At 48.1% G+C, this 17260-nt stretch overlaps 1 protein-coding gene across 1 annotated transcript in view; it reads left to right on the top strand.

Moving 5' to 3' along the window:
• The window catches only part of LOC130839945 (pleckstrin homology domain-containing family M member 1-like), a 37319-nt gene extending 21444 nt beyond the window's left edge, over positions 1–15875 (top strand). The window contains 3 exon segments of the mRNA XM_057714784.1: positions 1202–1395; positions 12167–12238; positions 15718–15875. Coding sequence (XP_057570767.1) covers positions 1202–1395; positions 12167–12238; positions 15718–15745 — 294 coding nt within the window. The 3' untranslated portion in view covers positions 15746–15875.
• Positions 15876–17260: the final 1385 nt, after the last annotated feature.

Below are 17260 nucleotides of genomic sequence, written 5' to 3'. Positions count from 1 at the left end.
CCAAGGGACAGACACCGGGGCCACATAGGCACCCACAGATTCTGATGGCAGCTCCCATTTACTGAGGATACACTTACATGGATTTCCTTTTAATCTAAACTCAAAATAACCCCATGAGTTAGGTGCTTTTATTTCCCCCATTTTACAGATGAGGAAACTGAGTCACAGAGAAGTTAAGTAAGTTTCATCAGGTCATACAGCTGGGAAGGGGTGGAGGTGGGAGCCAAAGCCCGACTCCTAAGCACTGCAGGGCGGTTGACAGCGGAGAACATCTCAGCTCCTCCATCCTTATCACGGCAAGGAGGAAACTGCAGGGGAGAGGGGCTTCTCTTTAGCAAGTGAGGCAGCCAGGTGCGCAGAGACAACACCTCAGTTTAGACCTGGCCTCTGCTTTCTTCTGGTGGCTCGGATAAGCCACTTTAGCTTCTCTGAGTCTCAGTTTCCTCATCTGTAAAATGGGAATGATGACACCTTCCTTTCTGAGTTGTTGTGAGGATGAAGAAAGGATGTGGTCGAAGTCCTTAGCCCAGTGTCTGGTAAACAGTAGGTGCTCAGTAGTTGGCTTTGGCATCAGGGTCAGGGCTGAGGGTAGAACCTTCAAAGTCCTATCACGTGGGAGAGGCCCAGATTGATCACTGAGCTCCACGTGGAGACTTGGGGGGCCCTGGTGGTGCTGCTGGCAGGGGTGGAGGGAGCTCAGGAAACCTCTAGTTAAACTGTGTCTGATCCGTGGCTTCCTGTGGTTGGAGCCTGACTCAGACCCGTCACCTGGTTCCTGAGCCTGGGGTAGTGCCTGTTTCCTTTCAGCAGGAACACGGGGGCGGGGGGGGGGACAGGAAATAGTGGGGAGGATCTGTGAGGCCCAGGGGGAGAGGCGTGTTGACTGGAGCAGCCCCTCCTCCATCCCAGTATGGTCGGTCGGTCGGTCGGGAGGGGCAGGAGCTGGTGCCAAGGGGGGAGAGTGGGTTTGGACGTCAGATAAACTGGGTTCAAACCATGGCTTGTATGAGCTGTGGACCTTGGCCAAGTCACTTCCTCTCTCCGAACCTCCGTTTCCTCATCTGTAAAATGAAGACGGTACCGCTTCCCTCGGCAGGTGGATGGAGGGGTGAGCGAGTGAGTCGGTACCACAGTGCCAGGCCGTCGGGTGCTCACCAAACGGCCCTCCTGTCTCACCCTCGCTGCCCACTGGTGTCCGCAGGTCTGCAGGCAGGCCCTGACGTTCCTGACGCAGATCCGGGCCCAGCCCCTCATCAACCTGCAGCTGGTGAACGCGTCCCTGTGTGAGCACGTGGAGCGGATGCACCTCATCGGGAGGAGCCGGGAGCAGCGGAAGCTCCTGGGAGATGACCTGGGGCTGTGCCGAAGCGGAGCCCTGAAGGAGCTGAGCAAGAGGTGAGCACCCTGGGCGTGGACACACGCACACACACAGAGACACACACACACAGAGACACACACGGGGTCCATGCGCCAGCAGGTGCTCAGGAGAAATGCCAGGGCTGGGTGGAGAAGGCCTTCCCTTTGCGTTTAGGAGTGGCTTTTATTTGTGCACGTATCTGTCCATTCATGCGTTTGACAAATATTTATTGAGAACGTGCTCAGAGCCCATCACTGGGCCAGGGGCGTGGGCCGCAGCGCTGAGCGAGGTGGACCTGGGTCCCGCCCTCTGGAAGGCACGCAGGTGAGTAAGGCCGCCGCTGCCACGAGGGGCGAGGGCCGGAGGAGAGAGAAGGACGCCCTGGGAGTACAGCGGGGCGGGGGGTCTAACGCAGATTGGAGGAGGGCAGAGGGGGGAAGGCTCCCTGGAGGAACTGACATCCCGGGTGAGGCCTGAAGAATGCGTGGGAACGTGAGGAGACACAGGAAAGAGTGTTCCAGACAGAAGGAGTGATGTGCACGGGCCGTGAACGAAGGCCCCACGCGTGCAAAGAACAGGGAGAGCTTTGGGGGGAGCGAGGACGAAGGTAGGGATGTGGTGAGAGGAGGCCGGAGAGGTAAGAAGGGCTGTGGCACCCTGGCTCCTCCGGTCCCCGCCAGCCCTCCACCCCATGGCAGCTTTGCTGTGCTGCTGGGGCCGCATCTGTCCCCACATCCTCGCGAGAGGACCAGGTTGGGGATGGGACCCCCAGGATGCCTTTCAAGAAGCTCCTTGGTACCCAGGGCCTGGGGGGGCTTCAGTGGTCCGTCGGGGGTGAGGGGTGACGCCTTCTGTGGGGCTGTGCTGTCCTGGGGCCGCAGGAGGGCAGACGTCCGGTGGACGAGCGGGTGGCTGCTGCCCAGTTGGGCTTGGGTGCTGGGTTTCTGGGGAGTGGGAGTAGCTCACCAGCCCGTCCACGTTCCCCCTGCAGCCGCTCCTCCCAGCAGGGCTGGCGCAGGGCCAGGCCTGTGGCCGTCCCAGGTCAGAAGCAGCATAGGGTGGGGGAGAGAGCTCAGAGCAGCCTCCAGCCAGCCCCAGCCCCGCTGTGTGACTCAGGGGAGTTGCTTCACTTCTCTGAGCCTCAGCTTTCTTGCCTATAAAATGGGCCAATGTTCCCTGCGTTCATGGGGCCTACCAGAGTTGTGGTGAGGGCCACATGAGGCCCTCCGTGTCTGGGGAGGGACAGAGGCAGGCGGAGACATGGCCCTGGGTCAGGGAGGCGTGAGAGTGAGGGCGGCACGTGAGGGAGGGAGGCAGAGCCCAGAGGGCCAGGGAGGCTCCCGGAGGAGGTGGCATCCGCTGAGGGGTTGTGAAGTTTTTTTTTTTTTTTTGGCACACGGGCTTAGTTGCTCCGCGGCATGTGGGATCTTCCTGGAGCTGGGATCGAACCCATGACCTCTGCATTGTCAGGCGGATTCTTAACCACTGCGCCACCTAGGAAGCCCTAAGTTCTTTTCTTTTTTCGTTTAAAAAAAGCAAGTGCTTTTCTTCTTTACAAAGACGGTATTCAAGTCGTGTAAGAGAGAATCAAGCAAAAAGTTGGGGTCACCCTTCTCTAGTCTGGCCACCATCAGCACTGTTAGAGCTTCCAGACCCCACCGTGTCCTCCCACACAGGAAAACGGAGTGGCCCCAGCACACACGGCATCACATATGTAGTGAGCTGGGGTTTAGCAAAAGAACCAGAGAAGAAAGGGGAAGGGTGGGCCTCCTTTCCTGGCTAAGGGAACCCACAGTGGGGAGGGGGTGCAGGAGCGTGGCTCACCAGGACCATCGCGGGGCTCCGTGCAGCCAGGTTGCGGGTGCAGGGGCCAGACCTCCAAGGTCCCCTATGCAGCAGAGGCATTGGATTTTTTTTTTGGCCACACCGCATGGCATTAGTTCCCTGAACAGGGATAGAACCTGTGCCCCCTGCAGTGGAAGCGCAGAGTCCTAACCACTGGACCACTAGGGAAGTTCCAGAGACGTTTTGGATTTTATTCTGCTGGCAGCGGGAGCCGTTGAGGGCTTTTGAGCACAGGACCGTCACATTAAACAGGATAGAGTTCCTGTCTTACAGAAGTTATCATCTCACTAGGTCGATAGGATTTAAAATATAAAGGAGTGAACGAGGCTTTGGAAAGAGTTGCAATGGACAACCATGGTCATGTTTTCTCTCAAAACACATTTCTTCTCATAGAGCAGCAGCAGCGTCACAGGGAGAGGAAGACACAGGGCAATTGCCCAAGGGCCAAGAAAGGTGAGTGGGGCTGAACATCCTGCCTGTCCTCCACGCTAAGCCACATGCAAAGGCCCCCTGAGACCCTGGGGGCCAGACACCGAGAACGTCTGTGAGGCCAGCACGCAGGGGATGCTTTTCAAGCTCCCAGGTCTGTGGTGATTTTGCTCATTGTGATTCTGGACTGAAGCACCCACTTAGTCCTGAAAAGCCCAGAGGTAACACAGGTGAGAGAGGTGGGAAATGTAACACTGACTGTGTGTGTTTTCCTCCAAGGGGCTTCTTTCCCTTTCTGCTGCGGAAGAGACGCTCAGGGGAAGGCGAGAGTCAGGTAACTTTGAGGAGGGTAACGTACTGTGGCCGGAGAAAGCAGGGGGATGCAGAGTGAATATTTCCCTTTCTGTGTTCTAGGAGGGCTTTTTCTGGAGAAGGCAGCCACTTTGGCTTACGGATAATCATAGACCTCTCATCACCACACGCAAGAAAAACATGGCACAGAAGCTACATGACCAGGAGTCTTCTGATGAGGATGAGATTTTCCACAAGGATGCGGGGTAGATGAGAGGGGACAAGTTAAAAATCTCATCTAAAGTGGGGAAGTAAGGAAAAGTGTAATTGTTCCTTTCGAGAGTGAAAGCCTTGACGTTATTCTTCTTATCTCGGGGAAGTCAGCAAAGCCCCGGCAGAGGACGTTCAGGCTGCAGATTCGGCTGCTGGGGAGACGCGTGTGGAAAGTGAGGCCACACACGAGATGGGGACAGTGTGAGCCGCGTTCTGCCTCTGGCCACCTGCACATTTTAGTCAATAATTATTGAGAACGTGCTCAGAGCCCATCACTGGGCCAGGGGCGTGGGCCGCAGTGCTGAGCGAGGTGGACCTGGGTCCCGCCCTCTGGAAGGCACGCAGGTGAGTAAGGCCGCCGCTACCACGAGGGGCGAGGGCCGGAGGAGAGAGAAGGACGCCCTGGGAGTACAGCGGGGCGGGGGGTCTAACCCAGATTGGAGGAGGGCAGAGGGGGGAAGGCTCCCTGGAGGAACTGACATCCTGGGTGAGGCCTGAAGAATGCGTGGGAACGTGAGGAGACACAGGAAAGAGTGTTCCAGACAGAAGGAGTGATGTGCACGGGCCGTGAACGAAGGCCCCACGCGTGCAAAGAACAGGGAGAACTTTGGGGGGAGCGAGGACGAAAGTAGGGATGTGGTGAGAGGAGGCCGGAGAGGTAAGAAGGGCTGTGGCACCCTGGCTCCTCCGGTCCCCGCCAGCCCTCCACCCCATGGCAGCTTTGCTGTGCTGCTCGGGCAGCATCTGTCTCTTGATAGCCTCTTGTAATCTGGCAATAAATTCAGTATAGGGCTCTCTCGCCCCCTGCATGATCTTTTGAAAAGAGACAGGAGCTTGCCCTTTAGCTTCTATTTTCTCCCAGGCTCTTAGGCAACAACGTCTCACCCATTCTATGGCCTGATCTTCCATCAGAATCTGATCTTGAACTCTGCCCCAATTCCCACTACCTATGCGTTGATCCAAGGAGATAGGAATCTGCCTTGCTTGGTTCTGGTTTGCCATAGTTTCAGCATGATCACACTACCAGGTTTTTTTTTTTTTTTTTTTTTTTCACCACCAGGTTTTGAATTGTAAAAATTCTCCTGGGGCTAACACTGCACGAGCCAACGTTGCCCAATCAGCTGGAATCAAACAAGAGCCTTCAGCTACTCCGTGTATGATACCTATGGTGAATGGGGAATTTACTCCATAATTCTGTACTGCGTGCTTTAATTCTTTCAACAATTTGAAAGGGATTGGCTCCTGTACTGCCTCATAAATTCCATTGGGATTGTTAGGATCCACTCCAGGTGCCACCCTTTCATGAATCCTTACTGGAAATGCCATTTGCATAGCTTCCAGATCTCCCTCTTGTCTAGCCTGCAAAGTGCCCTTCTGTAAGGGTGATAAAACTGAGTGTCCTTTAGACACAGGAAAGGCATGAGCTCCCCCAGGCGGCGTTAAGGAGGGTGGAGGAGGGGGCAGTAGAGGAAGTTCACTGATTCAGGGGTAACCGATAATAATAGAGTGGTGAATTAATAATCCGACATAGGTACTGAGAGTTTCGAGGAAATGGCAACATTTCAGAGTCACTAACTGTAAGGTATGTTGCCCTCCTGCCACCCTAACTGGTGCTCATTTTGCAGGTCAGCTACTCTTCTTGTCAACGGTGTGGCCAAGGGGAGGCAGAATGTCTTTCAGGCTGGAGCTTTGAGGAGGAAGTGTTCAAATTGCCAGAACTGGACTCGCACTTTTGAATTTCCCAGAAGGCCAGGCCCTGTGGCTTCCTTGAGAAGCTCCACATCCTTCCCAACCCCTCCCCCCACCCCTGGGCTGCCCAAATCCTGCCTCATGGTGCAGGGCTGGTGAGGGGGGTTGGGGAGATGGCCCAGTGGGAAGGAATTGTTGCCTTTGCTAGAGGAAGGATGGTTTGCACCCTGGTGACTCTGGGAAAAAGGCTTCCTCTGGTTGCTCAGATTGGATCTCTGCTGGAACCTAAGGAAGGTGGTGGAACTAAAGGTGTCATAAATAAAGGGTGGGTCGTGAGGCGGGAGAGGGGCGCCTGTGTGTCTCGGGACTCTCATAATGCTTTGGTTTCTGCTCAGAGTGCAGCGCCCGTGCCCCACTGGCCTGGGTCGCTGTGCCCGGGAGCCTCCGCATAGCATGTCCCCACTGCGCCTCTGGTTCCCATGGCGTGTCTTCGTGTGGCACCCATTGTGGCTTCTGGCCCAGGCAGCTCAGCCTCTGGAGTGGGCCCTGGACCCTGTCCAGTGGACCTCCGACCCCCCGGGGCTGACTGAACCTTGTTCTTCACATTCCTCACACCTCCCACCCAAATCGCCCTATGCGATTACACCCCGCACAGAGTCGGGGGGCTTTAATGACTTGTCCTCCTCTCCAGAGCAGATGTTGGTGCTGCCTCGTCAGGAATTGACTGAGACTTTGGTTCCACACCCAGACGCGGATTCAGCTGCAGGGCTGCCCGCAGGGCCAGATTAGTTTGCTGTTCCACATCAGGATGTGAATGACAAGCTAACCCAGCAGCAAAAGCTCCCAGCAGCGGTTCCAGTGCTGGACTGGGAACAGAATCAGGGCTTGGTTCTGCCTTTTTGGCACAAAAGTAAGACGAAAACCATACGTCTAGATCAGGCTGAAGGTCACCAGTGATTTGAAATACTTGTTCAAGAGCTCAACACCAACGAAGTTTATTGTTTCACCCCCAAACCTGAAGAAGGATCTCGTTCAGCATCAACAGCTTGCTAAAGTTATTGTTGGAACTATAGTTGTGTTAGAAAATAAAACTCAGGGTCTAGAACAACAGTTGCAGGGTGATTGTGTAGACTCCGGTATGGATACCGTTTATCCTGAGGAGACCCTGCCTATGGATTTTCTGGGGAACTCAGAGCAACCTCCGGAGCCCCCTGAGGAGGCTGAAATTTCTGCATCCCAGCAAGAGGCCCAGCTTCATCATCCAGAGACCCCTGAGGAGGTTGAATCTTTTTCACCCCAGGCAGAGGTCCAGGATGAAACTGCAGAGCCCACTGAAGAGGTAGAACCACCTCCACTCCAGCAGGAGCCTCCATCTCAGTCTCTAGAGCTCCCTCAGGAGTTTGAACCTTCCCTACTCCATCAAGAGGCCCCAACTGAAGCTCCAGGGTACCCTACCGAGTATGTACTTGAAAGTCCAGTGAGTGATGAGGTAGCATCCCTACCTGGCATTCAGCATCACGCTCATTCAAACGTTCCCAGTGTCACACTTAAACCTCTGGATTTGGAACTGACCATCACTCCAGAGCCCACTACGGAAGCTAAGTTTCCTACAGCTCAGCAGGAGGCACTGGCTCTACAACCTGAGCCTCCTGAGGAATCTTCTGCAATCCAGCAGGAAAGCCCAGGTCAGCCTCTAGAGCCTCTTGCAGAAGCTGAGCCTTTTCCAAGTGAACAGGGGCAACCAACGCAGCCTTCTGAGCTTAGTGAGGAAGCTGAACCCTTTCCAACCCAGCATGAGACCCGAGTTCAGCCTGCAGAGTCTGTTGGAGAAGCTGAAACTTCTCCAACTCAGGAGGAAGCCTCAGCTCCGTTTCCAGCAGAGACAGAACCTTTTGCAACGCTGCAGGAGCAACAAGCTCAGCCTCCAGAACCGTCTTCAGGGGAGGTGGCACCTTCTCCAACTCAATAGGTACAGCCAGCTCAGCCTTCAGAGCCTTATGAAATGACCGTTTCACCTCCAAGTCACCATCAGGCTCAGCATTCAAACGTATCCACTATCACCATCAAACCTGCAGATGTGGAGCTTAGCATAACAGCAGAACCCACTCCAGAGGTGGGACCTTCTCCAACTCAGCACAAGCCTTCAGCTCAGCCCTCAGTGCCCCTTAGTAGTGCAGAATTGTCTACAGCCCAGCACGAGGCCCCCACGCTGCCTCCACAGCCACCTGACGAGGTTGAACCTTTGCCAGCCCAATCTATAGACGCTGTTACACCTAATAAACTTTCAGCACAAGAGGAGACCACAGCTCAGACTCCAGAGCTCTCTAATGAGATGGTAGTTCTCTCTCCAGAGCATCACGTAACAACGGTTTCTCCTCTAGGTCAGGATCAAGCTCAGCTTCTGCAGCGGCCCACTGTCACTGTTAAACCTGTGGATCTTGCACTTGCCATAACTCCAGCATTCACTAATGAGGTTGAAAGTTCTCCATCCCAACAAGAAGCCTCAGCCCAGTTCACAGTGTCCCCTGAGCAGGTGAAACCTTTGTCAGTGCAGCAAGAGGTTTCAGATCCGCATCCAACTGCCTCTGAAAGTGTTGAACCTTCTCCAGTCCAGCAGGAGCCCCCAACTCAGCCTCCAGAGGCCCCTACAGATGTTGCAGCTCCACCTTCACTACCTAATGAAGTGACAGGCTCACCTCTAACTCCAGGTGAAGCTCAACATCCAGTGTTGCCTGATAGCACAGTTAAACCCTTGGATTCTCTTAACTGTAGAGCCCACTGAAGAGGTGGAACATCCCGCAGTGCAGCAGGAGGCCCCAGCTCAGTCTCCGGTTCCCCAGGGGGGCTCATATATATCTCCTGAGCCCCCTAAGGAGGTGGTACCTTCTGCCACACAACAGGAGCTTCAGGCTCAGGCATCAGAGCGCCCTACAGAAGTGGAACCATTGCCAGTCCAGCCTACCACAGAGGCTGAACGTTCCACAGTCCTGCAGCAGAGTGCAGTTCCAGCAGCATCCCCCGAAGTGACAATTGCAAGTGCAGAGCAGGTTCAGCTTCCACATCCAACCTTGACTGAGGTCACAGTTCAACCTTTGGACCTGGAAATTACGTTAACTCCGGAATCCAGTATGGAGGCTGAACTTTCTCCAACCACGCGGCAGCCCCAAGCTCAGCCTCCAGAGGCAGTTGTAGCTCAGTCTCCATCGCGTCCCGAGGTACCGGTTCCAGCACCAGATCAGGCTCATGCTGAGCCTCCAACATCACCCAGGGTCACAGCGAAACCTTTGGACCTGGAGCTTACCGTAAGTCCAGAGCCTGCTATGAAGTCTGCATATTCTACAGCCCTGCCGCACTTAACGTTACTGCAGGATCCTATGTGGAGACTGAACTTTCTCCAACCATGCAGGAGACCGCAACACAACCTCCAGAGCTACCAGTTCAACCTCCATTCCAGCAGGAGGTGACAGTTCCAACTCCAAGTAAGGATCAAGGGCAGCAGCCAACATCACCCAGCGTCACAGCTCATCATATGGACCCAGAGCAGACGACAGCTCCAGAACCTACTACGGAGGCTGGACCTTCTACAGCCCTGCAGCCAACTGAGGTGGCACTTGCACAGCCATTTCTGACTCAAGTCACAGTTCCACCTGTGGACCTGGGAGGTACCATTTCTCAGCAACCAAGTCCATCTGAGACAGTTCTTTTATTTTCACCTCAGGATTCAGTATCCACAGGTCTTCCTGGTGTAAACTATACCCCAAAAAAGAAGCAAGCAGAACAGAATGCCACCATGAACATCAACATGTGTGAGCTCTGTACCTGCAAAGATGAGACGCTGTCCTGTGTGGGTCTCAGCCCCAAGCAGAAGCTCCACAGAGTGCCTGAGCCACAGCCCAACACCTACAAGGGCATCTTCACCACCGTGTAAGAATCCCTTTCCTCATTTGTTCTCTGCATCCTGCCTGACATGGCAGCCTTTCTTCGAGGTCTTCCTGGGCCTTCCTCATCTTCCCAACCCATGTTGACTGACTTTCCGTTTCTACCTTTTGTTTGTCAATGTTGCTTATCTTCATTCTCCTTCTTGCTATTGTTCCCTCTTCTCCAGGTTTCTACTTATCATTGCCCTTATTCTTTTTCCTTCTCCATTTTTTACTCCAGTATTTAACTCCTTAACATCGACTCTTCTCCCATCTTTGCTGCATCCTCTTTACAGCAACATGTGCCTCTCCCCACCTCGTTGGTGGTAATACCACAGAGTGGTTAAGAGTGAGATTCCGGAGCCAGGCCGCCTGGGTTTGAACCCAGGTCTGTCGTTGATTAGCTTTGTGACTCCATGTCCTCATCTGTAAAGTGGGGACTGTGGCGGTCATCATCTCATAGCATTGTCGTGAGATTTAGATGCGTTAATACAGGTAAAGCTCTTATATCAGTGCGTAGCATGTATTTTAGTGTTAGCTATTACTATTATTGACTCTCTCCATTATATCTCGAAGTCATATTCGTTTCCTAGCTTTCTATTTATAGCACCCTTTCTGTGCCCACCCCAGGGCCAAGTACTGTGGGAGCCACAGAAGTCCAGCATTGTCTCCAGAACATGACAATGCCAAGTGGGAAGAAAGGGGATGTGCCTTAAAAGGGAGGTAATATATACTAAAGTATTAAAAGAGATACAGATAGGGGCTGTAATTCACCAGAACCTGTAATCACTGAGGTGTGGGGGTCACAGAAATCTGCATGGATAGGCTAAAACTTTAGCTGGGACGTGAAGATTGGGTATGATTTTTTAGAGAAAAAACAGGGAGTACAGTGTAGGCAAAGGTGTGAGTGCAGGGATGATCAGGGTTTAGTAGATCCGTCTGTCTGTAAAGAATGGGGTTAGGCAGCAGTGAAAGATATGATTATGAAAAACCTTGGCTCTCCGCAATGGGGATTTGAAAGTTATGCTCTAAGATATGGGGGGGCCACTGAAAGTTTTCAAGCCAGAGAGACAAATGATTAGAATGAGAGGAGGATTTTAGATTCCGTATGTAGAGTGATCTAGAGGGGAAAGCTTGATTCAGGGAGACCAAGTAACATGTTCTAGCAAAATCTAGGAGTAAAGTGAGAAGGGGCTGAATTAGAATGGTTGAGATGGGAGTAGAAAAAAAATTCTGAGAGCACTACAGAGGAAGAACTGACAAGATGTAGTAACTGACTAGAGTTGGAGGATTGGGTATACAGGAGAGAGGAAAATCACGTGTGTTGAAGGGCAGAAGGATGGTGGTGTAACAGTGAAAATACAGCAGTGGAGAAAGGAGAGTCAGTGTGAGGGAGAGGAGTTCAGTTTTAGGCATCTATTACTGGTGAGCAGAAAGCACCCAGAAGGCTCTGTTTGAGTGGAAATGTCCCTTAGGCCGATGGGCAGAGAGGTATCTGTTTTGACTTCTTTCTGAGCCCCCTGAAGAATGTGCATATAAACTGAATAGTTTCACTGTTGCTGAGGGAAGAGGACAAAGCTAAAGGTAAAGATTCAAAGCCATCCACTGAATGAGTGGTTGAAACTGAACCTCCGACATTTTAACAGCTTCTCTTGAACATGTCTAATTCTCAGGTACATTCTCATTTAAAAAAAAAAGTCACAGAAGTATATAGGATGAGATGTGCAAATTGTACCCCATCTTCCCACCACCAATAAGGTAACTCCTGTTACTATTTTGATGGTGTCCTTCCTTCCAACCTCTTTCCTTTGCGTTTGTTCCCCTGATGAGGTGATACTTTTACTCCTTGCTCAGTGCTTTGTGCTTTTCCCTATGCAGTATGTCTAAGAGATGTTTTCATATTAGTCCTTCCAAGTTCTAACTGCCCTTATCCTTCCAACATGTGGAGTGAGTTTGAGGGCACTAAGCAAATCTTTGCTATTGCCTGGCGTAGGATTTCTTTATATTTATTTGCTGATATTGAGCAATGTTTGCCATTTTTCTCATTGATTGGTAGGAGTCATTTTAGACACATAAGTGATTTTGGGGAAAAAAAGACTTACATTCAAAGCAACTGGCATTATGTATCCAAGAATCTGGACAGATAGGAAGTTCAGGTTCTGAGGAGAGGCCGCGTTGTTTGTGCCAGTGGCCTCACGTTATGTCTTTATTAACTGTGCACACTGGGCAGCTGAGAAGCTGTGGGAATGAGAAAACTGGTCTCTTCTGCACTTGAATATTCCCCACAAGGTGACCATGATTCTTTTACTTATTTTCCTCATTCTTTTCGTGCCGATTCAAGGATGTGAACTGTGTTTCTTCACAGAAATTTCCAAGGAAACTCTATGTCTTACATTGATGAAAATGTATGGAAGGCATACCGTTGGACTGAGACACTGTGAGTATATTCTGTCCAGATATGAATACAAAGAGCTAACTGCATTGTAAGATCCTTCTTGGTCCAGAATTTTGAGGTCAATAGCTGTGAGAAAAGGTATTTCCCCCTCCATATCCCAAAGCAACCTACTGACTGGAATTCTGTGTTTATTTTAAAAATTAAATGTGGCAGGCCCTCTTTAAAATCAGTAAGAGCCAATTTAAACTTCGTTTCCATTATACAAGTAATACATGATTTTATACTCAATATGGAAAAGTGAAATAACAGATATAGTGAAAACCTTCCTTGTGCCCTAATCCCCCACCCATGCTACTTTGAGTTTAGTATATATCCTTGCAGACTCTTCCATATATTTGAGTAAATGCATATTTAAGGTAACAACAGGTTTGCCACATGATTTTATCATTTTTTACATAAATGATAATCTCCTGCAACTTGATTTTTCCACTTCATGCTATGTCTTAGGAGGGTGAGTCTACAATTATCCATTCTCTGGCTATAGAATTTCTGCAGCCAAAGTGCAAATAATTTTTGGCTCACCTTGGTAGATTTCTTTCCTTCCCGGTAAATAGATGGTTACCCCATTCATTTAAACTCCTGCATGGTATTCCGTAGTGTGAATGTATCACAGTTTAATAATGCCCCTCTTGAAGGATGTTTTGATTATGTCCAGTTTTCTTGTTACTGCATCACTGCAGTGACCGTCCTTGTACATGCTTCTTTGTGAACCTGGTCAAATATTTCTGTAGAATTGTTATCTGGAAGTCGGGTTGCTGGGGGGACGACTACGTAGTTATAAAATTTTCATTACCCTCAAAAAAGTTGTGCCACCTTAAACTCCAGTCAGCATGCTGTGATGACATTCATTTCCCCACACCCTTCCATCACTGATATTTTCCCCTTTCTTTCTGTTTTTTTTTCTGCTGATCGGATGGGTGAATATAAAGGGTCCCATCTGAATTTGAATTTTTCTGATTGCTTGTGAGTTTAAATATCTTTCTATGATTTACTGAACATTTGTATTTCATCTCTGAATTGTCTGTCCTTTGCCCTTTCTTCTGTTACTATTTTCTTTGTCGATTTGTAGAAAAAAATCAGTTTAGATACATAAGTGATTTTGGAAACACACATTCAAAGTAATTTTTCATGACAGTTTGTGGTCCTATCATTAGTTCAGCTTGAATAGACAAGTCATACATGACTTCTGAATTAGTAATAAAAGACATAACAGTCAATCTAAAAATAGGGATTATGACAACCCTTAAGGAGTTGCCCCCTTAGTCTGATATCTTACTGGTAAGGAAAAAAATGCTAGAAGCAGGCAATTTTTTCAATTTACAGATTTCCTAAATACTGTACGTAGTTTATATTTCCCATGATGGAATCTAACTTGGAGGTTTTATTTCCCAAACTTGTAAGAAAAATGAAAGTCATTTGGCACAAGAAGTAGATAACTTAATTTCCTCTGGGGAGAGGAGGAGGGGTGATAGACTGAGGAACAGAGGTAAGAGCAAAAGTTTGGATTGTGTGCTATATGTTTTTGGAATTTTGAGCCATGGGAATATATATTACATATTTTTTTAAATAAATTGAAATTTAAAATTAATTTTTAAAAAGCATGTGTTTGGGAGGTGATACACTATAACATGAGTCTGGTAAGATGTGAAGATTTCTAAGTCAGTTTGAGGTTTATACCTTGTAAGTAAAGGTTCCTAACTTGGGGTCAGTGGTTCCCCAGGGCAGAATTTCTTAACCTTCCCTCCTGCTCCCCCGTGTCTATTTCTTTGGCGATCTGAAGAAGCTTATGTTCTTGGGATCCTGTTTTGAAATGTATAATAAATTAAAATATATAGAAAAACAAAGCAAATTAATTATATTGCAATAGTTTTCAGGATATTTTTAAAATTAGTGATGTAGTAATAAATATGCTTCTCTTAACACATTAAATAACAAGATATAGTGGTAGGTCTAATAAATATTATGGCTCCAAGGTAGCGATGAGAGTAAATGATGTTTCAAGATATCTGCAACATATGCATGATATAAAATAATCTGTGATTTCTTTTGGGGACCAAATTAAATATACTGCTGATCTAGTGTGGTTTGTTGCCTACATTCAAAATGGAAGGAAATGCTGATTTTAGATAGAGATTTGTGAAAACTGAGATGTAATTCTATTTCTCATCCACGTTTGGCCCTCTGGATTCAGTCCACTCTGTTCACAGACTTCTGCCCTAAAAGGATGATCCATGGATGGAAATTGCATGCACTTTTTCCTGTACTTATTCTCATAATTGATGCTAAGTGGATGACTTGTTTTAAATAAAAGTATCTGATAGTTAAATAAAAGTACCTGTCACTTTCTGAATTCATTCAATAATTTTTGGAGTATCTAGTACATGCCAGCAACTGTTTTACATGCTAACGATACAGGCCCAAGAATAAATCAGCCCAAGTATCCCAGTTCTCAGGGGGTTTACAAACATATGAACATAAGTACATAAGTATAATAAATAGGTAGTTATAATTTCAAGTATTGATAAGTGCTTTGGGGAGAAAGAAAGCAGGGGAAGGAGAGGAAATCAATTCCAGAATGGCTTGCTGTTTGTCTTATATATATAGTTAAGTCAAACAAACCAACCAGCAGACCAACCCTGAGGCCTCTCAGTTTCCTAGAAGTTACTGAGGTGGAGAGAAGGATAATTGTCAATAACATAGAATCAAAAATGAATGTGAAATTCAGAAGATTGCCTTAGACCAGAACCCTGGTCAGAAATTAAACATGGTTGTTTCTTTACTGTTACTTATGCCTGGTTTTGATATTTTCATGGTCTGAGAAAATTTTAGATCTGGCTTTAACTCTGATTCCCCATAGTTTTAAAATTTTTGCTTCAGTCATAATGAATATTTGGAGTTCTACAGATCACTGTATTTGATTTCAGTTATTCAATTATTGCATATTTGAAGCTCCTTTTTTTGGTAATTTTTTTGGTGACCGACTCATTCTAAGTCTCAACTTCTAGGTTGAAGTTATTATTGTTACTTAAAAATGTTTTACTGTCCTGTCATGCAAACAACGTCACCGAAAGAAACCTCATTAATTGAAAATGTATAGTCTTTGTTTACTCCCTGTCCCACATGATATTCAGACTCTAACCAGTGTGATGTGGGCCTCAGCCAGTCAGAGAGCACAGTGCCATGAAGAGCTGAGGATCAGCCCCATCTCTTCGCCGTCCTTATTGACTCCTTGTCAGCGTTCAGAGTTATAATTAGCATATGTTTCACTTCTGTCTTGAGTTTTTTCATATATCGTCCTTTCCTGTGACCTTTGTGTGTCATTCATGGTATACACATACAATTTTGTTACATGACATGGGGAGGGAGAGTTTTTTCCAACTTTTGAAGTTATGAAGAGGGTTAGTATAAACGTGGTTGGACATAGTGATTTGGTTTTTCCTTTTTGGATCATTTCCATGGAGATATGAAGCCACTGCTTGGCAGAGGTGAGAAGACAATCCATCTTAGCACCAGCTGTTGACCATCCCCCCTAACATGGATTCTGACCATCACTGCTGCTCCTTCTAACGTGAATTTCAAATGGAGGTCAGGGTCTTTGAAGCATTGTCAGGGCTCCAAGTGTTCTTTCTGGGAATTAAAGTCTTCTGTGTTTTTGTTTTACTGATCTTTTAAAAATGTGTGTGACTGACTCGAGGATGGAAGATGCCTTAGAGGACTGGGGTGGGGAGGGTGTGGGGGACTCGAAGGGGGGGGAGTCAAGGAAGGGAGGGAATACGGGGATATGTGTAAAAAAACAGATGATTGAACTTGGTGTACCCCCAAAAACATAATAAAAAAAAAAGAGAGAGAAAAAAAAAATGTGTGTGACTGTATTCTGTATAATAGGAACCACCTTAGTAACTGAGAGTTGCAGAGTTTCCAGGTAGTAATATTTTAATTTTCATAACCTATGAGTAAAGAATTAATTTATGAGATGGGATTAAGCTGTGAGATGGAATTAATATAAATACGTGACCAAGAGACACTGTGAGTGAAAAGCAGAACATTTTAATGCAGAACTCAATGGAAATAGTTTCACAAGGCAATAGAGCATGTGCTCAGATTCCCAAGGCTCCTGAAGGATGTACCACTGTTAAATACTGTATGCTAACTCATATGTATGGAATCTAAAAGAACGGTACTGATGAACTCAGTGACAGGGCAAGAATAAAGATGCAGTTGTAGAGAACGGACTTGAGGACACAGGGTGGGGGGCGAAGGGGATGCTGGGATGAAGCGAGAGAATAGTGTTGACATATATACTCTACCAAATGTAAAAGACACAGCTAGTGGGAAACTGCTGCATAAAACAGGGAGAGCAACTTGATGATGGGCAGGATAGGGAGAGTGGGAGGGAGTCGCGGGAGGGAAGGGATATGGGAATACCGGTATAAATACAGCTGATCCACTTTCTTATACCGCAGAAACTGGCACAACAATGTAAAGCAATTATATTCCAATAAAGAGCTTTAAAAAAAATATCACCTGCAAGGAAGGCGATTCTTTGACATCTTATATAGTTTCTTCTGTGCTGGCTCTCCACCAGTCCCTCACTCCACTCTTGGAATACTGGTTATGTGCCTTCCTGTTTATTAGGTATAAGAAACACATGCAGAACAGCACCCCCTCCTCCCCGAAGCATGTTACTAGTCTTTATTGTGAGACCAGCAGAAGCAATGGCATCACATTCCTCGGGCAGATCCAGGTGTCAGGCTTGACTGTGAGTCATCCCTGAGTCCTTCATTCTGCACTCTGGACAGGTCATTGGCTGGATCTCTCAGTTTTCTAATTTACTCTTTAACTGTCATTTCTGCTGCTCATATACTGAGTTTATTTATTACTGCTAGCACTTGTAATTCGTATATTCTTGAGTTGATTCTTTTTCATGGATATACTATGTGCTTCCCTCTGTCTGAGGATAATAATTATGCTATGCTAAGGTCCTCTTGTGCTGTGTTAACTCTC

The sequence above is a fragment of the Hippopotamus amphibius genome, chromosome 17 (genome assembly GCF_030028045.1).
Source record: "Hippopotamus amphibius kiboko isolate mHipAmp2 chromosome 17, mHipAmp2.hap2, whole genome shotgun sequence".
NCBI lineage: Eukaryota > Metazoa > Chordata > Mammalia > Artiodactyla > Hippopotamidae > Hippopotamus > Hippopotamus amphibius.
This window is presented reverse-complemented; position numbering and strand designations above follow the sequence as displayed.